General features: G+C 37.0%; 1 protein-coding gene across 1 annotated transcript in view; it reads right to left on the bottom strand.

Annotated features, from left to right (window-relative positions):
- The window catches only part of csmd3b (CUB and Sushi multiple domains 3b), a gene marked incomplete at its 5' end in the record, with an annotated part of 796,761 nt that overhangs the window by 255,154 nt on the left and 518,831 nt on the right, over nt 1–22,776 (bottom strand). Inside the window, 5 exons of the mRNA XM_079829185.1 lie at nt 1,028–1,215; nt 7,738–7,876; nt 9,652–9,843; nt 9,953–10,155; nt 15,972–16,098. Of these exons, the coding sequence (XP_079685311.1) occupies nt 1,028–1,215; nt 7,738–7,876; nt 9,652–9,843; nt 9,953–10,155; nt 15,972–16,098 (849 nt within the window). The remainder of the gene's footprint in view (nt 1–1,027; nt 1,216–7,737; nt 7,877–9,651; nt 9,844–9,952; nt 10,156–15,971; nt 16,099–22,776) is intronic.

Genomic DNA, 22,776 nt, shown 5'->3' with positions numbered 1-22,776 from the left:
CTTTAAAACAGAAGATGCTGAGTTATTAATAAATTAGCAATGACAAAAAATTATGATAATCAATGTATTTTTCTATAAGTCCAATATTTTAGCGATTATTGTTTTGGTAGCTTGTTGTAAATCACCCACTACAACTCACACAGCGATAAGCCCATGTGTGAACTGATATTAGGCTAATATTGTAGATCTACCGCTGTGTTGGGTTTTGCTCAATGCTATGTGGAAGAAGCAAGATCATTTAATAATTATATTACCGTGTGGTGAACCTATGATAACTCATATTTAAACAATTATTACTTTGTGTTGTTGGCCAGATAAAATGACACAAAAGAAAAAACGGACATGAGATCATTTTCAGTGCACCAAAATGCCACAAATATACAAGTACAATTGTGGCGGTATTATTTGTGTCCCCTTCAAAAACTGCACTTGAGAAATTTTATATTTATTGTCCCCCCCAACTGTTAGAAATTTACACCCATGAACACAAACTTTTATTTTGGATGCAATTAATCGATTTGACAGCACTAATATATATATATATATATATATATACTTATTATAGTTAACTGAAACTAAACCCATCAAAAAATGATTTGGCTGCTTGAAATTAAATAAAATATACAAAAAAACGTATTTTATTTCAGCATTTCTCATTTTCAGTTAGTTTAATTTGATGTACTGAAATAACTAAAACTAAAATGTATAAAACTATACAGACATTAAAAAAAACTACTTATGGAAATGACAAATAAAAACAAAATTACTAAAACTTGAACTAAAATAAAAATATAAAAATAAAAATTTATAATATAAACTATAACAGTATATCAATTATACTAAAATAACACTGAGCAAAATAAAAGGATAAGGGTGAGTAAATGATGACAGTTCATTTTTGGGTGAACTATCCCTTTCAACTGAATACGAGTCACAATTAATTGCACTCTGCAGTCAGAATTATGTGTAATATACTGTATCTATCGAAGGCTTTGGACGTTTGGGCTGGTGAAATGTCAGGCTCTACCTTTGTACTCCAGGTGGAAGCCGGTGTAGCTGACAGAGCCATCACTGCGGAAGGCCAGGTACATGGTGTTGGAGCTGCTCTCTATCCGTTCGGGAAGCTTGCTGTCCTGGAAGCTCCCGATCAGCGCGCTGTTGCTGTCCACGCCGTCGTAGATATACAAGAAGTCGTAGTTGGGCTCTATGCTGAAGCTAGGAGAAATGATCAAAGAGGAGTTTTCTGAACTGAGGGATCAAAAGCTGGGCAGTGATCTGGATATTCCAGGCCTGAGATCAACTTTCAGACGGCAGTATAAAGTCAAACATGTACAAAGGAATCAGACACTTGCTTTAGAGTGATAGGGGAGACCGGGGCAAGTTGTCACACGTCTAACTCCATTAAATAAACTTGCAAAAGTTTCTGGTCCGTAAGGCTTTTTTTTTTTTTTTTAAAGAAGTCTCTTATTCTCACCAAAAGTGCAATTATTAGAACAGCAATATTGTGAAATATTATTACAGTTTATAATAACTGTTTTCTGTCTAAATATATTGTAAAATGTAATTTATTTCTGGGATCAAAGCTGAATTTATCATCATTACTCCAGTCTTCAGTGTCACATGATCTTCTGAAATCATTCTGATATGATGATTTACTGCTCAAGAAACTTTATGATTATTATCAATGCTGAAAACAGTTGTGCTGCTTAATATTTTTTGGGAAAACATTTATTTTTCAAGATTATTAGAAAGTACAAAAAAACAGCATTTTTTAAAAATAGAAATCTTATTGATAGATATCTCACTTTTGACCAAATTATTGCTTCCTTGCTAAGTATTCATTTCTTTAAAAAAAATATATATATTTTTTTTTAAAGAAATTAATACTTAGCAAGGAATCATTAAAATGAATTATTTCATTTTTTAAAACAATTTTTAAGTAATACTACTAATAATATTTTAATATAATATATAGATAGATAATATATATTATAATATGCTATTTAATACATAAATTATTTCTTAATAATACTATTAATAATATTATAATATTATATATGTAGATACTATATTACTTAATAATTGTTTTAATAATTTTAATAATATATATAATAATACAATACTACAATAATATTATAATACAATGGATGGACGGACGGACGGACAGACAGACAGATAGATAGATGATGGATGGATGGATGGATGGATGGATGGATGGATGGATGGATGGATGGATGGATGGACAGATAGACTGATGGACAGACAGAAGGACAGATAGATGATGGATGGATGGATAGATAGATAGAACAATACATAGAACGATAGATAGATAGATAGATGGAATGATAGATAGATAGAACGATCGATAGATAGATAGATAGATAGATAGATAGATGGATGGATGGATGGATGGATGGATGGATGGATGGATGGATGGATGGATGGATGGATGGATGGATGGATGGATGGATGGATGGATGGATGGATAATATATATTATATTATAATATTAAATCAATAGAACAATAGATTGAACGATAGATAGATAAAACGATAGATAGATAGATAGATAGATAGATAGATAGATAGATAGATAGATAGATAGATAGATAGATAGATAGATAGATAGATAGATAGATAGATAGATAGATAGATAGATAGATAGAAGGACGTATAGAGGATGGATGGATGGATAGACAGATAATATTATATTATAATATATTATTTAATCATTTTAAAATAATACTAATAATTATTGTTTGAATTAGAACTTTTTGACAGATTAGATCCCTGTCCATCTGAACCCTGTCCTGCTCTCTTCAGTGTCCGGGATGAGGAGCTGAGATCTGTCCCTGTGATCTCCATATGTCCGGCAGGACAGCAGAGCATCAGCCGCTCTAAACCTCCAGCACCGGATCAGCAGCTCTGCTGTACTCGGAGACACACACTCAGAAACACTTGCACCTTTTCATTTGCAGTAAGGTGCAAAGATAAGGTCTCGCCCATCAGTGGAGAGTCGTTTGCCTGAGATGGATTGTGAGCGAATCAGATTTACACTCCCATTATGCAGAGAGAGAGAGAGAGAGAGAGAGAATGCTAAGCATGCCTTCCACACTTCACTGCGTCAGAAGCCACTGCTTAGGGGTTATTATAGGATAATTCATACACAGGATAAGATCCTTTACACCACATTAAAAAAGTCATTAATTTCTGATAAACAGATGCATTGGATTTTCCCCCTGTCAATCAGAAAACAATTATTTCTGCGCTAATCAGGTCGATAGCTCAAACTGTACTATTGCTAACGACGGGAGGACATCTGTAGCGCTGCTAAAAGAGGTCACTTCTTTCCCAGCGCATTGTTCATTTCCAATTTCATTGTGGACATATTTCACAGCGTGGATTTTTTAAGCAGAAAGCAGTCAGTAATGGACTGTGTAATGAAAGTCTTTGAGATGGAACCGAATGAGAGCTATTTATTAGAAACTTGTTTGAGACATTGGCAGAACTCCAGCACGCTTGTTTACTCGGAGAGGACGAGCGGATTCAAATGAGACGCGATGCCGACCGCGGGAACCACACTACCTGGAGAAAGAGAGGAACGCTTCTTCATCCTCTGTTTTGGGGCTGATGTATGGCTCTGACTACTGGCTGTGAAGGTTTTGAAAAATATTAGGCGCAGGAAAAAACACAAAAGCGGCTGAAATGGCGGCTCCTGTGGTGATGAATGCTGTAAATTGAGGCGCGCGGGCAGAACGGAAGATTGTTTTTGAGTTATGGCTGTCATTAACAGATCTGCTCTTAGATGACGAGGAGAGGGAAGAGGAGAAGTTTAAACTCTCAACACTCACAGACATTTCAAAGAGCGAGTGAGAGAAATAATCTTCTTCTTCTTCTTCTTCTTTTTCTTCTTCTTCTTCTTCTTCTTCCGCTGACTTCATTATTAAAGTATCTGTCTATCTATCCATCTATCTATCTATCTATCTATCTATCTATCTATCTATCTATCTATCTATCTATCTATCTATCTATCTATCTATCTATCTATCTATCTATCTATCTATCTATCTATCTATCTATCTATCTATCTATCTATCTATCTATCCAATCATCTGTCTATTGTTCCATCTACCCCTCTATCCTTTTATCTATCCATCCATCATTCTATCTATCTGTCTATCCATCCATCCATCCATCCATCCATCCATCCATCCATCCATCCATCCATCCATCCATCCATCCATCCATCCATCGCTCTTTATATCCATCCTTCCACCCACCCATCCATCATCCATCCATCAGTTTAACAATCTATCTATCCTTCTATCTATCTTTCCATCCATCCATCTATCCATCTGTCTATCTATCCTTCTATCCATCTATCCCTCCATCCATCTTTCTATCGCTCAATATATATCCATCCATCCATCCATCCATCCGTTTAACATTCTATCCATCCATCCACATTCAATCATTCTATCTATCACTCGATCCATCCATCCGTCCATCCATCTGTCTATCGCTCTATATATTCATCCATCCATCCGTTTAAAATCTATCTAACCTTCTATCTATCTATCTATCTATCTATCTATCTATCTATCTATCTATCTATCTATCTATCTATCTGTCTATCTATCTATCTATCTATCTATCTATCTATCTATCTATCTATCTATCTATCTATCTATCTATCTATCTATCTATCTATCTATCCATCCATCCATCCATCCATCCATCCATCCATCCATCCATCCATCCATCCATCCATCCATCCACCAATAAATATATATGTCCTTCCATCCATCCATCCATCTATCTATCTATCCTTCTATCCATCCATCCATCATCCATCCATCCATCCATCCATCCATCCATCCATCCATCCATCCACCAATAAATATATATGTCCTTCCATCCATCCATCCATCTATCTATCTATCCTTCTATCCATCCATCCATCATCCATCCATCCATCCATCCACCAATAAATATATATGTCCTTCCATCCATCCATCCATCTATCTATCTATCCTTCTATCCATCCATCCATCATCCATCCATCCATCCATCCATCCATCCATCCATCCATCCATCCATCCACCAATAAATATATATGTCCTTCCATCCATCCATCCATCTATCTATCTATCCTTCTATCCATCCATCCATCCATCCATCAATCTATTGCTCTATATATCGATCCATCCATCCATCTGTTTAACATTCTATCCATCCATCCATCCATCCATTCACCTTCAATCATTCTATCTATCCTTCTATCCATCCATCTGTTTATCGCTCTATATATCCGTCCATCCATCCATCCATCCATCCATCCATCCATCCATCCATCCATCCATCCATCCATCCATCGCTCTATATATACATCCATTCATCCATTTAAACGTTCAACAGTCGCTGATAATTCAAAGAGCGAGCGTGAGAGATAGAAGGAAAATTCCTGAAACCCAAGCACTTCTTCTTCCGCTGACTGTGTGTGAATCCTGATTAATATTCCTCATGTCTGGACTGCACCCTCACCACACACTTTGATCCCGGTGGAAGGGAAGAGCATGCTAGCATTAGGACTTTGGCGAATGTCAAATACGACAAACTCCTACAGCACTCGAACTTAACCCCGCGCTGACCCCGGCCGGCCGGACGGAGGATCCCGCCTGCGGCTTGAGCGCCGCTTCGTGTTGGCTAAATGAAAAATGGACATAATTAGCAACATGATTGGACTGTGAAGGAAATTTATCAACCCTGCTTTTATACTAATTGGTCACATCACTCAAGGCAGAGACGCCTCTCCACACCTTTAAGGCAAGAAGAGGGGAAGCTAAAAAAAGGGCCCACCGTCAGGTTCATTACAGACAAAATGAGCAAAGAATTCCAGCTGGGCTCATTATCTCTCCCAGACATGAAATGCATTTTAATTCAGACAGTGATAGCGGTCCCGCTACATAATTACTTAACACGGCGACTGCGGCCATGTCGATGGACACCGTGGGCGCTCATTTTAAATTCGGCGTTATGACACAGCAGCCTCTAAATGAACTGCTGAACTTATCAGCTGGAGATATTATAGCTCAAGCGAGGGCACAAACCAAAGGCCAGGATTATGCGCACCGTGAGATGATTTCCGATAGCTCGTCTTTCGGTCTCATCGGACGCAATTTAAAATGCGCTGACCCCACCACAACAGAGGGTTCAGCTCATATTAACCCTCCCACGGAGAACCACACGGCCTGCATTCACTAAACGTCCTGGACACCTGAGGGGAAAGTCCAAACCTCCGCCCGTACACCACTGCACCACAAACACTCACCTGGAGATGATTATCCTTAAAGACCCGCTCTAACCCACACCTTCAGACAAGAGCTCTAGAATAAATCTGATTTACATTAACATATCAAAGAAATATATTATAGATAAGATGATATGCAATATGCATATATGAATGGTATATAAATAAATAAGTAAATATGTATTTTAATTAACTATCACACTATCACATTATCTATCTATCTATCTATCTATCTATCTATCTATCTATCTATCTATCTATCTATCTATCTATCTATCTATCTATCTATCTATCTATCTATCTATCTATCTATCTATCTATCTATCTATCTATCTATCTATCTATCCATCCATCCATCCATCCATCCATCCATCCATCCATCCATCCATCCATCCATCCATCCATCCATCCATCCATTCATCCATTCATCAGTCTATCATTCTATCTATCATCTATCCGTCCATCATCAATCATTCTATCTATCTATCTATCTATCTATCTATCTATCTATCTATCTATCTATCTATCTATCTATCTATCTATCTATCTATCTATCTATCTATCTATCTATCTATCTATCTATCTATTTATCCATCCATCCATCCATCCATCCATCCATCCATCCATCCATCCATCTGTCTATCATTCTATCTATCATCTATCCATCCATCATCAATCATTCTATCTATCTATCTATCTATCTATCTATCTATCTATCTATCTATCTATCTATCTATCTATCTATCTATCTATCTATCTATCTATCTATCTATCTATCTATCTATCTATCTATCTATCTATCTATCTATCTATCTATCCATCCATCCATCCATCCATCCATCCATCCATCCATCCATCCATCCAATTCATCCGTCTATTGTTCCATCTATCCCTCTATCCTTTTATCCATCCATCCATCGTTCCTTCTATCTATCAATCTTTCCATCCATCCATCCATCCATCCATCCATCCATCCGTCTATCGGTATATCCATCCATCCATCCATCCGTCCGTCCGTCTGTCTGTCCATCCATCTGTATATTATGTATAAGTATATATTAATATTTAGCATACAGTATATTATATTATTATTATTGTAGTATTTTGTATGTATTAGGCTTGCTGTGATAGTCAGTGTTATCGGTGTTCAGCTGCAACACGGCTACATCACTTTCCCACCGTGGCACACCCTAACCCCCCCCCCCCCCCCCCCCCCCCCACACACACACACACACACACACACACACCGTAGTTTGGATGTTTTATAGAAGTAAAAATCATTTAGTTCAGTCAGAGAACAGACACTATCACTAAGTGAAACTGGTATTACCGGTGTTGTCACACGTCACACCATAGATAAAAACAAATCACATTATTCAGCAATCTAAACCAAAAGCCCAGCCATGAGTAGCTCCTAGAGGACTTTACCTGATGAACGCCAGCGACAGGACGTAATCCGAGTTGACGGCGATGAGCCAGTCGCAGTCCTTGCTGTGCGGGTATGGATGAGGGAAGTTGGGCGACAGAATAAACCCAGAGGAACCGGTGAGATTGCCCCCACATGGAGCTGGGAAAACACAGAGGACTCGTATCAGCAGCATATGGGCATTAGCAACACATGAGGAGAATCTCTTATTAAAACATGCGGCTTGAACATCTGTGCCAACCAGGAGCCCAGAGAAAGAGTGCTGGGGTAAACACGCAGAGACAGAGATACTGAGAACTTTTTAAGCTCCTCTGAGGAACCGGGACATGTAAAGCGCTCATATCTTATAAATGAGGATGAGAACTATAGCAAGAGAGAAAGGTTATTTAGAATATGAAAGGAAAAGCTGAAAACCCTGCACCCTCACTTTCCTGCTTCCAAAAACGAAGAATCTTTTGAAAGACAGAATCCACCCGTATCTGGTAATGTGATATTCATTCATTTGGGCACACTTTCATGTGACTGCGATGATAAGGAATCTCAATGGTGTCGAGTCCCTCGGTCTGAGTACAACTCTTGAGAACGGCCTGATAAAAACGGCTTAAAGTACTTTTGTCTGCATCAAAAGCATTATGTACCAATTAACTCAGCCTCTTAGATGTCTCAGAATCGTGAATATGTGTAATGAAAGTGACTAAAACAATACTTCTTATGTACAGTATGAGGCTTTGTCTAATGTTTACATATAGCAGTGTACAAATACAGTACAATTTGGTATATCATAACTTTTTTTAAAGCATCAGAGACACAAATCCCATGTTTTGTAAACTATTATCAATAAACCAGGTTTAATATATATATATATATATATATATATATATATATATATATATATATATATATATATATATATATATATATATATATATATATATATATATATATATATATATATATATATATATATATATATATAGTAAACATTTTTAAAAAGAAAATAAGTTTTTTCTATTTTATTTCAGTTAACATTTATTTATTTACAGCAACAAAATGTAAAAAAAAAGTGTTTTATTTTTATTTTTATATTATACAAAAAACATTATATTATATAAGAATGTATTTGAATGTATCCATATCCAGAATGTATATAAGAATATATTTATATTACAAATGGATGCTTTAAATAAATAAATGTTAACTGAATGAAATAAAAACAAACATATTTTATTTTTAACTTTTTTATTACCATTTAGTTTAACGTGGTGTACTAAAATAACTAAAACTTCAATTAAAATGTTGTTATAAAAATAAAAAAATATATAGACATATATTTAAAAAAATCCCCTAAAATTATTAAAACTGACTAAAATTAAAATGAAAACAGAAAAGAGAAAAATAAAAACTAATTCCAAATATTAATAAAACTATAATAGTATGTGAATGATACTAAAATAACACTGTAATGAACTAATTAAAATGACAAAAATATGTTGATTTGTGTCATCATTTTTGCTTAATAAAGTAAATCTTTCTAAATAATAAAGAAATTAATTCCATTTAATTTTCTTTATCTTCCTTTTCTTCAAAATTGTTGTATCGACTGCATTCATCAAACACTTTTTCTTAATTCATGAAATAAAAATAAATGAAATAAAATATTTCTTCTTTAAAATATGGGAATTAGATGTAAATGAAATATAATCCATACAAACAAACACTTGGTCACAAATTAGCTAGTAACCCTGTTACTCGATCGGATATGTTTTTTTCATTATTTTTGATTATTGATCATCACACAAATGCTATATGTAGTGTTACTTTCGTGTAGCCGTGGAAAATCCAGTATGATTCTATAGTGAAATACTAATTCTAATTCAGATCCATTCCTTTAACCAAATCCCAATATAAACCCTTACCTATACAGACAGGAGGGCTTGGTTGCCAATAGTAGCGGTTCTCCACTTGTATGCAGGTGATCTTTACGTCTCCCTGCAGTTCATACCCCGAATCACACTGAAAGGTCACAGTGTCTCCAGGCTCCCGACCATCTCCATTACGACTGCCGTTCATGGGCACTCCTGGATCCCTGCAGGCGGTGGCCACTGAGCCTGTAATCACATTCACAGCCATTAACAGTCCATTAACACCTTATGAGCAGTTACTGTATGCTGTCAATCCAACCACACAGCTCCAGCTCCAGAGAAAACTCGAACTCACTCGAGAACTCGATGGCGAATCCAGACTTGCTGATGTAGAAGTCGGTCTCGAACTGAATGGTGACAATGTTGAGGGTGCTGTGGACGTTCTCCGGCAACAGAGAGCCGCTCACCTCCCTCAAAGACATCTCGTTCTCCGGAGGCCCGTCCCAGACCCTCAGGATGTCGTGGGAGGCTTCAGTGTCGAAGGCTAGAAACTGCAGGCTGTTAATATAGAGATGAACACACAAACATGCGTCAGGTCATACAAGGCACGCTTCATTAGATGCACAATGTACAGCGGTGGAAACAAAGGGCTGTCTGACACAGAACAGATGCGCCGTTCATTATTATTCACAATGCGTAAAACGAACAGGACGGAAATGTTATTATAGTTGCTAAAATTACAACTACAAAAATCCATTAAAAAAATGGCCACTTGAATTTAAATAAATGTTAACTGAATTTATATAAATAAACTAATAAAAATTCTAAAATGTCTGTTTGTATGTATTTGTGTCATTATTATGTTTTACTACTATATACATATATAAACCGATCAGGCATTACATTATGACCACCTTCCTAATATTGTGTTGGTCACCCTTTTTGCTGCCAAAACAGCCCTGACCCGTCGAGGCATGGACTCTACTAGACCCCTGAAGGTGTGCTGTTGTACACCAAGATGTTAGCACCAGATCCTTTAAGTCCTGTAAGTTGTGAGGTGGGACCTCCATGGATCTGACTTGTTTGTTCAGCACACCCCACAGATGCTCGATTAGATTGAGATCTGGGGAATTTGGAGGCCAAGTCGAGTTGTGCTCCTCAAACCATTCCCGAACCATTTTTGCTTTGTGTCAGGTGCATTATCTGCTGAAAGAGCCACAGCCACCAGAGAATACCGTTTCCAGGAAAGGGTGCACATGGTCTGCAACAATGCTTAGGTAGGTGGTGCGTGTCAAAGTAACATCCACATAGATGGAGGACCCAAGGTTTCCCAGCAGAACATTGCCCAAAGCATCACTGCCTCCACTGGCTTGCCTTCTTCCCATAGTGCACCTGGTGCCATGTGTTCCCCAGGTAAGCGACACACACACCCGGCCATCCAGATGACGCCCATGACCCTGTTACTGATTGACCACTGGTCCTTCCTTGGAGCACTTTTGATAAAGACTGACCACTGCAGACCGGGAACACCCCACAAGAGCTGCAGTTTTGGCGATGCTCTGACCCAGTCTATATTAGTGCTGTCAAATCGATTCATTTTCTATTGATCGCATCCAAAATAAAAATTTGTGTTTACATAATATACACTATACACTCACCTAAAGGATTATTAGGAACACCATACTAATACTGTGTTTGACCCCCTTTCGCCTTCAGAACTGCCTTAATTCTACATGGCATTGATTCAACAAGGTGCTGAAAGCATTCTTTAGAAATGTTGGCCCATATTGATAGGATAGCATCTTGCAGTTGATGGAGATTTGTGGGATGCACATCCAGGGCACGAAGCTCCCGTTCCACCACATCCCAAAGATGCTCTATTGGGTTGAGATCTGGTGACTGTGGGGGCCATTTTAGTTCAGTGAACTCATTGTCACGTTCAAGAAACCAATTTGAAATGATTCGAGCTTTGTGACATGGTGCATTATCCTGCTGGAAGTAGCCATCAGAGGATGGGGACATGGTGGTCATAAAGGGATGGACATGGTCAGAAACAATGCTCAGGTAGGCCGTGGTTTTAAACAATGCCCAATTGGCACTAAGGGGCCTAAAGTGTGCCAAGAAAACATCCCCCACACCATTACACCACCACCACCAGCCTGCACAGTGGTAACAAGGCATGATGGATCCATGTTCTCATTCTGTTTACGCCAAATTCTGACTCTACCATCTGAATGTCTCAACAGAAATTGAGACTCATCAGACCAGGCAAAATTTTTCCAGTCTTCAACTGTCCAATTTTGGTGAGCTTTTGCAAATTGTAGCCTCTTTTTCCTATTTGTAGTGGAGATGAGTGGTACCTGGTGGGGTCTTCTGCTGTTGTAGCCCATCCGCCTCAAGGTTGTGTGTGTTGTGGCTTCACAAATGCTTTGCTGCAAACCTCGGTTGTAACGAGTGGTTATTTCAGTCAAAGTTGCTCTTCTATCAGCTTGAATCAGTCGGCCCATTCTCCTCTGACCTCTAGCATCAACAAGGCATTTTTGCCCACAGGACTGCCGCATACTGGATGTTTTTCCCTTTTCACACCATTCTTTGTAAACCCTAGAAATGGTTGTGCGTGAAAATCCCAGTAACTGAGCAGATTGTGAAATACTCAGACCGGCCCGTCTGGCACCAACAACCATGCCACGCTCAAAATTGCTTAAATCACCTTTCTTTCCCATTCTGACATTCAGTTTGGAGTTCAGGAGATTGTCTTGACCAGGACCACACCCCTAAATGCATTGAAGCAACTGCCATGTGATTGGTTGATTAGATAATTGCATTAATGAGAAATTGAACAGGTGTTCCTAATAATCCTTTAGGTGAGTGTATATATGAGCAAGTACATAACCAGCCAGTATTCAAAACTATCTCCTTACCTCAGCCCGATTTACAATGGTAAGCTTGTAATAATGTGTTATAATTTGAGTGGTACTTATTTTAGCGCGATGTCTTTGTGTCATTACCTCACGTCTGTATACATAAAGAAGGAGTCCGGCTAGAAGTAGTAACGCAGTAGTAATGAGGAGCGCTTGCCATTTTTTACCGGTCGCAGAGAGTTGAAGAATGTTCAACTTTGAGTAAAACGCAGCGCTCATCACTGTCACTTTTCACCCAGCCGTCCAATCAGAGTGGAGGAGGGGCGGGACAAATACAACACAGACCAACCACCACATTCTGCTTGTACAACGTCAATAGGCCTTTAATCACACTTCCTATTTCCGGTAAGTGAAGCAGTGCACCACTACTTCCGGTCCCATCGCGACGCATTCAAAACGCGGGTGTAGCTGCAGCGATCCGGTGCTCTAATACTAAATAATGACATCCTTACCTCAGATTTGACCATTTCCTGACACTAAAAGAATAGAGGAGAGCATGGGTGAGACTGATATGGCGGGATGAAGTTGTATGTTTGTGTGTTGTTAGGCCTATGCATTTCCAAACTGAGGATGTTTACGTCTCATATCGTCAGCCTGCTGAAATGTTCCCATCCAAATGTGCATTCTGAATAATAAATCAATTTCTAACCTGCCGCAGTCCAGTGATTGAGTCTGTTCATTAACAGTGTTTCTCTTACTAATCATATTTCATACCTGTTGTTACATTTTTAAATTAATTTGACTGATAAACACCCTTACGAAAGTTAACCATGGTTTACTATAGTAAGAATGTAGTAACCATGTTTTTTTTTCGTGGATTGACTACCATTTGTATTAGTTTTACTACAAATACCATGGTTAAACTACAAGAACCATGTTTTATTTTATTTGTAATAAAACCATGGTTCATTTTCATGTAATAAATAGATGAATGAATGCGCGGTAACTGCCTTAAAGAAAGTTAAAGATGTTAAGCATTTAATTAATCTTAAACAGTCATACGTTAATAGCGTGACTGAAATTTGGCATAAATGTGTGAATTACATATAGGCTACAGTGAAATGATTGTCAATGAAAAGTGACAGAACAATGACTAAAATATTAATACAAATCAATATGTTGATTCAGATCTTATTCGTCAGGTCTCACACACACTTCATCGCGGTCTATTTAGACGAGCACTGACACCATGTGGTGAAATAATCACGTATGTTTACGACCCTCTGCTTATGTTGGATTAAAAAACTACAAGTTCAGCAGAGTTTGGAAAATCCTGTACACAGTATTGATCAGTTTATCTCTTCTCCGGTCTCTGAAAATGTCCGGATTTTTTAATCATCCTCCAGATGCTTATTTTATTTGTCGTTTGTTCAGCTAGGTGTTCACAGCACATTGAAAACATGCATAACCGGAAGAATCAGCACTGCTTCGACGCGCACTTCCGGTATTCAATTCCTTTGTGATAAAGGCCTATAGGTGAAAACAACGAGCATAATAACGGAACAAAATCATTTAAAACAAGAGCCAGAGGAAATACTTTACATTGTATCAGCGTTTTTATATAGAATCCCTACAGAAACAAACTATCTGTGAAATAAGATACTAGCAACACTTCCGTGGATATTCACTTCCGTTGCGCTGCCAAAACGCTCTCAAGCGCCCACAGCGGTGGACACGGCCTTAGTATCTGTAATTTCAAAGTACAGTATCCACACCGGTGCGGTGAATGAATGACAGCCACACACACACTCCTCAAAACATTAGATTCATCTGCGCTGAGGAGCCGTGGCGATGCACAACCCCACATAAAGATAATCATTCCGCATTTGATTAAAAATATTAATAAAAACTATAATAGTATCTCAAATGTGACCAGTCAAGGAAAGTAGAGCAAAATGAGAAAGAAGCATTTTTTTTCAAAATTGGTGTTTTTCGCTTTTTTTGCAGAATCTGTTAGTTGAGATCACGAAGAAGCCTCTCTGTGTTTGAGATAGCAGTATTGGTATATTTAAAAGCATACACTTTGAGGTTGAAATCGGCTTGTTTTTCGGAGATTCTAGCATGCAGCAGAGGTGTGTTTCTTTTGTTATTGCCCACGCCCTAAAAGGGAAGCGTGGCTCAGTGTTGCCAAGTCTGCTGTTTTTCATGTCAGTGGGTTGAAGCGACCCCAATTATGTGATATTTAGCCCCGGGAATGCGAATTTTAGTAGGCAACCATGCCAAAAAAACACATATTTTACCCCCCAAATGCAATTTTTACCGGAGAAACCCCCCTGAAACGCGATTGGGCTTGTTTTAGGCTAGTTTTGAGTAGCAATTGTGTGGGTTTTGTTGTGAAAACCTGGCAACCCTGGTGGGCAAATAACCAGCAAATAACAAATATAATTAGCATCAATATGTACTTTCTGTTTACCTAAACATTAAAATAATAACATTAAAAATGATGGCCAGATTTTAAAGGAGTGTCTTGCAACATGTTATCTACAATGCACAAGTTCAAATAGAGTTTTGACAAAAAAGGTTTTATAAAAAGATAAAACTCACATATTTCAGCCTCTAAATCATTTTTAGTCAAAAAAGATACTAACATTTACAATGCAAATGCGGTCCGATTGCAACCATGCAGCTTTATAGGGGGTATGGCTTATCTAAATGAGATGTAAATGTGCCCTATTGTCACTCCCAGCAGGTGAGAACAGGTGAGAACACAATCTTTAGAGGCAAATTCCTCCTTATTAAGCTTTTTTGAGTGCATACTTTCAAATGGCCACAACTTCTCCAAATATTATCAGATTTCCATGTGTTACACATCGCTGGAAAGCTTGGAGACTACTTTCAGAATCGGCAAATAACTCAAAATGCCCCAGAGCCGACTTGTCCCAACTTTCCGTGACTGGTCACAAATTCTGATAGTAAAATGACATTTACATTGCTCGGATCCCAGACCGATAGAAGAGTTTGAGTCGTGACAAATCACGCAGGTAGTGTCAGATAATCACATCTCAAATATTATGCTCCAGGGTTCAATAATTGTTCATCGCATCTCTGTTCTGAGTGCCTAGAATTTAACAATGTGGTCTGATCGAGACATCAGCGGCAGATGAACAAATAATGAACGAGCGTGCGATTTCAAAAAGCCTTTGGTACTAAGAGAATTGGAAAGAGGACAAATTATTAGGTTGTAGTGCAGCATTAAAAGTGCAACAGCGTTTTAAGCTTCATAATGAGTTTGGCAGTGCAGGTGGTAAACAAAGAGATTTACGAGGTACCATCGGCTCATCTGATGTCTCCTTTCCTCTCCGTGCAGATGCAACATCAATGGCTAGCTTCACCATTAGAGGTTTATTAATAGAGAAAGCCTCTTGTCTCAGCTGGCTGTATTCTTATGGGCTTGGTAGCTTGGACCGCGGAGGGTACAATATATTCACATTTGGAGCAAATACTAATCAGCACCTGATGATGTTGCCCGAATCCACCTCGAGGACCCACGTGCAGCGCAGATTGTTGTCATAGGGGAACGGATAACCTGGAGACAAGATGCGTCCTGATGTCTCGCCTTTAAAACGTCCACCGCATTCAGCTGGGGAAAGAGAAAGGACAAAACGGGGTTGGAGGAAGAAGCGGAAAGAGAAGTGAGAAGTGGTTTATTATGCACACTCTCACATTCGTACACATCACGGCCCCTGAAGATTTGCAGGTGAGCACTGAAATAACGAGGGGTGTCTGGCAAACAAGCACAACACGAGCGGGACAGTCTGAGTGTAAAACACACAGTTAGATCAATAAAACACAGAGAGGTTTTTTTTAATCCAGTAATTCAGCTCTGACATTTAAACTAACTAGTTACCTCAATCAGAGTCATTTCAATTTAGTTTTCATGTTAATTTTAGTTCACATTTTTATTCATTTCATTATGTGCCTTTGTCATTTTTGTCTGTCGATTTTTTGTGTTATTTCAGTTTATTGTCAACTTGGCTTAACCCTTAACCGTCCCTTGGGGTCCAGCTGACCCCACTGGACTTTTCCTCCATTTTTAAAAAGTGTTCCCTTCATCTCAGGGCCATGAGACTCTGTGACTTTTCCAAAATAATCTATCTAAACATGCACAAAAAATCTGGGCTTGATTTGGTTGTTCTAAAGGTGTGTACATTTTTTTTACCGTTTAAAGGGTTAGTTCACCTAAAAATGAAAATTCTGTCATTAATTACTCACCCTCATGTCGTTCGACACCCGTAAGACCTCCGTTCATATTCGGAACACAAATGAAGATATTTTAGTTGAAAGCTGATGGCTGCGAAAGGCTTCAGATAGGCCTCCATTGGCATTCAGTACATTTATACTCCCAAGATCCATGAAAGGCACTTAAAACGTTGTTACAAAGTCCATCTCACCACAGTGGCTCTACAATAATTTTACGATGCGACAACAATAGTTTTTGTGCGCAAAAAAAAAATCAAAATAACACCTTTATCCAACTTGTTCTTGTCTTCCGTGTGTGCCTCCACGACGCATGCGCGAGAATATGACGCAGATCCGGCGTTCGGACACATGACCCAGAAGCGATTTGTTTACAAGCAGAGGAAGACGCGCGTATCTAAGCTGTTGGATTCTACATTGATCTGCTTTAGGTCTCGGCGTAGTTCTCAAAATGGGGCTTAAGTGTGCATTTCATGGATTCCCGCACGCCGGCGCTACGTCATATTCTCGCGCATGCGTCGTGGAGGCACACACGGAAGTCGAGAACAAGCTGGATAAAAGTGTTATTTTGATTTTTTTTTGAGCACAAAAACTATTGTCGTCGCATCGTAAAATTATTGTAGAGCCACTGTTGTGAGATGGACTTTGTAACAATGTTTTAAGTGCCTTTTATGGGTCTTGGAAGTGTCAATGTACTGAATGCAAATGGCGGCCTATCTGAAGCCTTTCTCAGCCATCAGCTTTCAACTAAAATATCTTCATTTGTGTTCCGAATATGAACGGAGGTCTTACGGGTGTCGAACGATATGAGGGTGAGTAATTAATGACAGAATTTTCATTTTTGGGTGAACTAACCCTTTAAGTCCCTTGGGGTCAGATTGACCCCACATTGAAAATGAATTTCTTTCATTTTTTTTTTGTCAATTTTTTTTTACTAAATCCAGTATAAATCTGAAAATTTCTACATTTATATCAAGGTCTGGTCCTAGAGCATAAACACAAAGTAGAACGAACTTTCTATCTCATACACACACACACACACACACACAAACACGTGTGCGACTGCAACAGAGAGTATTTTTATTGAAATTGGCAAATAAAATCAACAAAACTGACATAAATCTGAAAGATTTTCATACATAAATGAAGGACTAATACTAGAGCACAAATGCAATATGGAACAAGCATGTTCACTCACACACACACACACACACACACACACACACACACACACACACACACACACACACACACACACACACACACACACACACACACACACACACACACACACACACACACACACACACACACACACACACACACACACACACACACACACACACACACACACACACACACACAAACAAACAAACACAGGTGTCTGGAGCATTTTTTTGATTTTGGCAATGAATGGGAAAATGTAAAAAATGCTTTTTTTTTCACTGTTTGTAAAAAAAAAAATCAACTAAATCCAGTATAAATCTGAAAATGTCTACATTTATATCAAAATCTGGTCCTAGAGCATAAACACAAAGTGGAACGAACTTTCTGTCTCACACACACACACACACACACACACACACACACACACACACACACACACACACACACACACACACACACACACACACACACACACACACACACACACACACACACACACACACACACACACACACACACACACACACACACACACACACACACACACACACACACACACACACACACACACACAAACAAACAAACACAGGTGTCTGGAGCATTTTTTTGATTTTGGCAATGAATGGGAAAATGTAAAAAATGCTTTTTTTTTCACTGTTTGTAAAAAAAAAAATCAACTAAATCCAGTATAAATCTGAAAATGTCTACATTTATATCAAAATCTGGTCCTAGAGCATAAACACAAAGTGGAACGAACTTTCTGTCTCACACACACACACACACACACACACACACACACACACACACACACACACACACACACACACACACACACACACACACACACACACACACACACACACACACACACACACACACACACACACACACACACACACACACGTGTTACTGAAACAGAGCATTTTTATAGAAACTGGCAAATAAAATCAACAAAACTGGCATAAATCTGAAAAAAAATCATACATAAATGAAGGACAAATACTAGAGCACAAATACAACATGGAATAATCATGAGAAAGAGAGGGAAAATGGCAAATAAAAGAAAGATGAAAGGCAGCTTAACTTTTGCATAACTTCCCCATGGACCTCTATTGGATAATGTGGTCATTGCACTCTCTCTCTTTAACTATAATTCCTAAAGTTTTTCCACAAACCTACAGAAATGCGGTATTCTATCCCTAACACATAGAGCAATGTCCAAAAACTATTTATATTTATTTAAGATCATCATTCAAGTGATTTTTTTCATAAAAAAATAATTTTTAATGAGCCAATTTATGACATAGTTAAGTATTTGTGCAGTAAATAGGTAAAAAACTACCAAATACCCACAAAAACAGCATAAATGTATAGTTGAGAAGTAAATAAAAAAAAAATGTATATATAGTTTTCCATGTAAAAAATGTATATTTCCTTATGCAATTGTTCTGTAAAAGTTTGGGGTCTATCTGACCCCAAGGGACTCAAACGTAAACCCTACTTGAGGGACGATTAAGGGTTAAGTTTTTCAGCTAATATTTAGATTTGATTTTATTCCAGCTCCATTTCAATGAACAGAAATGTAATTAACGATAATAACACTGCTCCTAATACAGCTCATATTTTAACAGTTCTCTGATTATATTTATATACAGTCAAGCCAAAAATGATTCAGACACCAGATATATTTTTTTCCCTAGTGTGTGCAGGACACTAAAGTTCATTTATGTACGTGAGGAGAGCTAAATAAAGTCAACTGTGACATATTATACCACAAAAATTCTTCATACAGTGACTACCAGTAAAATTGACACTTTGACCTGAGCATGATTTGCTTCAGTGTTTTTTCTTTAATTGCTAATGCGACCTTTGACATCACAGACTGATCAAAATGAAGCGGTCATTGGTTGAGCTAAATTGGTATGATCTAATTGTGTAGTTAAATTTAACAGCTGAGAAAATGTCAAAGGTGTCTGAATACATTTTGGTTCGACTGTATATAAGCTAAGTTGGCAAAAAACTGAAATCGGTCAGTTACAGTTGGCAATGTGTCAGGTATTGAAGCTTTGTTTTACTGTGGTGGGAAACAATCCCATTAGACAAAACACACTTATATATTTGACCAATAATAAATCCTGAAGAATAAAAGGCCAAGGTCAAACTCTCTTTTGCCGTTTAAAACTACTGTCAGGATTTACTAAAGACATGCAGTGAAATTAGCATTGAAAAGGCGTGGACAGGGTTATTTAATGGCTGATCTTATTGCATATGCATTTGTAGGAGTTTCCCTTTCAGTAGAGTATTTAAATCAACCATGCGAGGTGATTTACTAAGGTTTGCGCTCGTCATTTACCGGTATGTCCGCCATTTTTTACAGCATGTGTTAAACCAGACGCTAATTCACGCTGCTCTTAGTAGATTGTGTCGGTCATTATAGAAATGATCCGGCTGTGTCTGTGTTCTTTCATTTGCGTCAGTAGATCACGTGCAGAACTTTCCAGAACTTTTTTTTTAATTCCACTCTTGCGCTATTTGCCCTGTTTAGTAAATCAGTCCCAAAAATCTGCTGCAAACATACTTGTTTAGATGTGTGACTGCACACGCATCCCAATCCTCCCATTTCTGGTGTCCATTTTCGTCTTCTTAAAGCTTAGTTTATTCAATTGACAGTCCAAAAAGTTATAGAATAAAAAAAAAAAAAAAAAAAAAAAAAAACAGAATAATTTTTTTTTTAACGCAGTAACTTAGGCACGTTTTTTCTTACTAAATATACCCAACTCTATTGGAAGTTTCTTGTCTTTTTGACAAATTGCCGACTACATCTGTGCTGGAGAGCACTGTGAAAGATGTATTACTTTGAAAGATTTTGAAAGAAGTACTTTTAATTGTGATCATCATTAATCAACATCATGATGTTGATTTCCTGTACCAAATAGTTCTGAAAATATCAAAAACCACCAAAAAATATAGAGAATATATAACATTTCAGAAGTGATGTTAATGACACACACACACACACACACACACACACACACACACACACACACACACACACACACACACACACACACACACACACACACACACACACACACACACACACACACACACACACACACACACACGCACACGCGCACACACACACACACACACAGAGACACACACACACACACACACACTCACACACACACATTGTGCCTGTCCCTGTAACTTTTACCATTAACAGTTTTAATATTCACCATTTTTATATTTTTTATATTAAATACACAATACAGAAAACTTTTTTATTTTATTTATAAACATTCTTCATATTCATATTACTCTTTTATTTATAATTATTGTATATATATATATACTACCAGCCAAAAGATTGGAATCAGTAAGATTCTTCTGTTCACCATGCTGCATTTATGTTATTAAAAATACAAAAATAAGCTGTAATATTTTGAAATATTATTAAAATGTAAAATAACTCTTTTCTATGTGAAAATATTTTAAACTGTAATTTATTCCTGTGATCAAAGCTGAATTTTCAGCATCATTACTCCAGTGTCATATGATCCCTCAGAAATCATTCTAATATGATGATTTGATGCTCAAGAAACATTTATGATTTTTATCAATGTTGAAAGCAGTTGTGTACAATTTTTTTTAGGATTCTTTGATGAATAGATAGTTCAAAAGAACCACATTTATCTGAAATAGAATGCTACCGTTCAAAAGTTTTGGGTCAGTAACAATGTTTTTTTGTTGGGTTGAACTTAAAAAAATGTATACATTTATTCAGCAAGGATGCATTAAATTGATCAAGTGACAGTACATCTGAAGATCATGTGACACTGAAGACTGGAGTAATGATGCTGATAATTCAGCTTTGATCACAGGAATAAATTACATTTTAAAATATATTCAAATAGAAAAAAAAGTTATTTTAAATTGTAAAAATATTTCACAATATTACTGTTTTTGCTGTATTTTTGATCAAATAAATGCAGCCTTGATGAGCAGAAGAGACCATTAAAAAAACATTCAGAAATCTTAATGATTCCAAACTTTTGAATGGTAGTGTATATACATATATATATATTAGGGCTGTCAAAAGATTAATCGTGATTAATCGCATCCAAGATAAAAGTTTGTGTTTACATAATATATGTGTGTGTACTCTTTATATATATATAAATACACACAAGCATGTATATATTTAAGAAAAAAATATTATTTTTATATATAAAACATTTATATATATATATATATATATATATATATATATATATATATATATATATATATATATATATATATATATATATATATATATATATATATATATATATATATATATATATATATATATATATATATATATATATAATAGATTATATAAATGTATATACAGTATATAGATGCAAATATTTCTTAAATATATACATGAATGTGTGTGTATTTATATATAAATAATAATTAACAGAGTACACACACATATATTATGTAAACACAAACTTTTATTTTGGATGCGGTTAATCTTTTGACAGCCCTAATATATATATAAATAATTTTATTTATAAAATGTGCATATTTATGATAAATAAAATGCTAGCTATGAAACTAGCCTAGTCTGCCTTATTTTTTTTCCAGAAACGTTTAACGTCATTTCCAACAAATAGTAATTTCACATAGTGTAAATGTTAATAAGGGTTCATAGGCAAAATGACATGAATCACCAGTGATGCTTCTATATCCACAGTTGGATATTTTAGTAGACTCATTAAACAAACAAGAAAAGTGTGTTTTAAAGGAGTCCGCAGGGTGCCTATAGTTGAAACTCACCCAACAATGGTGGCTCTAAGTCTGTCTGTTATCTAACACTTCTCTATCTTGGGTCTGGAATCCC

This window comes from Gobio gobio (genome assembly GCF_949357685.1).
Source record: "Gobio gobio genome assembly, chromosome: 11".
Classification (NCBI taxonomy): domain Eukaryota; kingdom Metazoa; phylum Chordata; class Actinopteri; order Cypriniformes; family Gobionidae; genus Gobio; species Gobio gobio.
The sequence above is the reverse complement of the archived record's forward strand: the minus strand, read 5'-3'. Positions and strand labels throughout refer to the sequence as shown.